Source organism: Rhagoletis zephyria, unplaced genomic scaffold (genome assembly GCF_001687245.7).
Source record: "Rhagoletis zephyria isolate East Lansing unplaced genomic scaffold, Rhagoletis_zephyria_1.1 Rzeph_scaffold_26471, whole genome shotgun sequence".
NCBI classification, from domain to species: domain Eukaryota; kingdom Metazoa; phylum Arthropoda; class Insecta; order Diptera; family Tephritidae; genus Rhagoletis; species Rhagoletis zephyria.
In genome coordinates, this window is record NW_016183529.1 from 2565 (window position 1) to 5524 (window position 2960).

Genomic DNA, 2960 nt, shown 5'->3' on the forward strand with positions numbered 1-2960 from the left:
AATGCAGATCTTTGTAAGTATGTTTTGGTAGTAGTAGAACAAGTCAAAACCTTTAAAAGTTCCGTCTTTAAAGAGTGTTCTATTTCGATATCTAAACAAATCTTTGAGAATTTAGAAAAAATTCCGTACACCATAAATTATACCAAAAAAGAGATTTGGCTGTTACTGAAATTAACCAAAACGTTTCGCTTTTCCTACTGGGTATATGTACGTATCGCATTAGACATTAATTAGAAAATATTTGTTATAGATGAATAAATTAAACTTTACCTACTTTCGTTGCAAAAATATATTGACATTGTCATTTGAGACACGCGACGGTACGCATACTACTGGTATATACAAAAATCCATTGCTTCTTATTATGCGCCTGTTACGAGTACCCAACCTCGTCCTGATTTGTGGTTTTTTTATATGTGGTACGTATGATAGTAATTTCTAAGTTTTTATGTCATCTATTCATCAACACAAAATATGTTCAGATGTACGGCGTTGAATCGAAAGCTGGTTTGAAGTTCACCAATGCCCACTGTGAGTCCTTCAACAAATCCTGGATCGTAATAAATGAGTGTAGATTGCGCGCCATTAACCGATATGTTACGGTGTTGAATATAAATATAACATTCCTGCATCCTGCCTACCAAATAAAGGTATGAAATAGAGATGGACGCGTGAGTGATTTTCTGTTCTGTTAAATCTGTTTTCGCGTTCTGTTAAATTTTTTTCAATCACGCACGCTTTTTCACGGACTTTTATTTTTTTTTAATTTAAATTTTATTTATATACAGTGCCGGACAAAAGTATTGGTACAGAGAATTTTTCGCAATATATGCAAAGTTTTTGATTATAATTTATTTTCGATAACTTTTTATAAAGATATAGTTCATCCTACACAAAAAACATAAAAACAAAATCTCTAAACTTTGTGCATAATTAGGAAAATTCAATTCTATTCAGATTTTTTAGAAAAATTGCAAGTACGCTATTTTTTAGCAACCTCAAACTTGCACTTTGTTATACTAAAATTGAATGGGATATAAAACTGCATACTTACAATTTTTCTAAAAAATCTGATTAGAAAGCTGCAAAATAGTTTGCAAATTTATTGAAATTTCCTGAGTTTTCCAGAAAGCTTAGAGATTTAGTTTTTATGTTTTTTGGTGTAGGATGAGTTATATTTTTATAAAAAATTTTCGAAAATAAATTAGAACAAAAAACTTTACACAACTTTTTGCGAAAAATTATCTGTGCCAAGAAACTTTAGGATCATTTCTGCATCAAAAATAAAATTTTGAAAAAATTTCGCTCACAACTTTTTGGCGGTTAGGGCTCGATATGTGAAAATCACGTGATTGACGGAAAATCTAACTCACGCACGCTCACGACAGCCAAACTTTCAGCCACGCACGATCAGGGAACTTACGTGATTTGTCTCTCAAAACCACTCACGCTCACGCATGAAAAAGCGTGACACGACGTGTAACCTAGAAAATCACGTGTTTCGTCCATCTCTATTATGAAAGCATAACGGTAAACCATTTAATATACATAATAATCATTTGTTGTATTTTTTCTTTCCAGCTGAGTTCATCTTTCATGAAGAAAGCCAATGGATATAAGCCATTTGTGATGGATTTTACTGTAGACGCATGCGATTATATCGTCAAGAAGAATAATGCCATTGCCAATGTGGTATATTCATTTTTCAAAAATTTCAGCAACATAAATCACACTTGCCCCTATTATGTAAGTTCGTTCGAATCAGGCACAAATTTAAGTAAATTTGTAACGAAAACTCACTTTTTTACAGGGGGATCAGTTGGTGCGAAACTTTTATCCCCGATCTGATTTAATTAAATTGGTTTTTCCCAGCGGCGAATATGCTTTGCTGATGAACTGGTTCCTGGGTAAGGTGAAAACTTTTGTTACAAACATATATTTTACTTTTCATGGCTGAATTCAATCGCTAAGTATGTAAATACTTACGCATAACTGTAGTTCAGAAACCGTTTTGTAAAACCTTTGTTTTTCCCAATAAAAGAAACTGATAGGAACTGTTTCGATGTTTTTGAACGAAGATTTTTTAACGGAGTACAACCCAGAAGATAATTTAGGTAGGCCTTCTTAAGTGAAGCCTTTCTGCAAGGCCTACCCAAGAAGGGCTGAAAAAAGGGCTTGCCTGCATGGCTTCTAGGAGGTCCATCTATTTACAATTTACGTGAATGCGTAAATTTATATCATTTAACATTATAAATAAAATTAAATTTGAAATTGTAAGAAAACATAATATGATATGAACCTTAAATAAATACCTTAAAGAAGTATGATTTTTTGGAATTAAAGAAGCAGCTCCTCCAAAAGTCCTTCTGAAATACGTCCTACAAAAGCCCTTCTGGAAGGCCTTCTATTTGTGCCTTTTGGAAGGCCTTCTAGCTCCTGAAATTATCTACTGGGAAGTCAATTTTGTTCAAAATTTAAAATTCAATTTAGTAGAATGGCAGGTAAGACGAAACTACATCGATTTTGCGTCTCTCCTAAACAATAAAAAAAAAAATGGAGGTGGCACCTTTTCACTCTTAGGTGGTTATATATATTTTTGGATTCTATTTGGTCCGCAGTCTCGCTAATGCCAAATAGACCAATGCTGAATGTTCGGAAGCATCAGAGGGGAAAAACTGTTTCATTGGAAACCGTAGGGCTGTTCAGTATGTTGTGGAAATGGTCTTGGATTTGCAGTTGGAATTGCATTTGTAAATTTTATGCTATAAATATTTTTTTTAGTTTCATAGGCATTTAGTGGCGCATTTCAATATCATTGAGCAAACTGTATTGGTCACAGTAGAACATTTAAAGTTTATATATGTATATATATTACAAATAACAAAATCAAAAACCTGTGCGGGTGCCCCGCTTTCTAAGATGACACGAATCTTAAACGGAAAGGAACCTACACCATGGAT

The 2960-nt window shown here is 33.3% G+C and overlaps 1 protein-coding gene across 1 annotated transcript; it reads left to right on the forward strand.

The window, feature by feature from the left end:
* The first annotated feature begins 288 nt into the window (after nucleotides 1-288).
* LOC108382346 (uncharacterized) lies at nucleotides 289-1957 on the forward strand. The gene is made up of 4 exons (XM_017638732.1): nucleotides 289-419; nucleotides 483-650; nucleotides 1582-1746; nucleotides 1811-1957. Exons 2-4 carry the CDS (start codon nucleotides 483-485, stop codon nucleotides 1955-1957), a joined length of 480 nt encoding a protein of 159 aa, XP_017494221.1. The 5' UTR covers nucleotides 289-419.
* The last annotated feature ends 1003 nt before the right edge of the window (nucleotides 1958-2960 follow it).

Excerpts from the sequence above, each read along its gene's own strand:
- LOC108382346 (XM_017638732.1), top strand. The coding sequence starts at position 483 with ATGTACGGCGTTGAATCGAAAGCTGGTTTGAAGTTCACCAATGCCCAC. Across the intron at positions 651-1,581 it reads ATCCTGCCTACCAAATAAAG|CTGAGTTCATCTTTCATGAA; the intron begins GTATGAAATAGA and ends TTTTCTTTCCAG. Across the intron at positions 1,747-1,810 it reads ATCACACTTGCCCCTATTAT|GGGGATCAGTTGGTGCGAAA; the intron begins GTAAGTTCGTTC and ends ACTTTTTTACAG.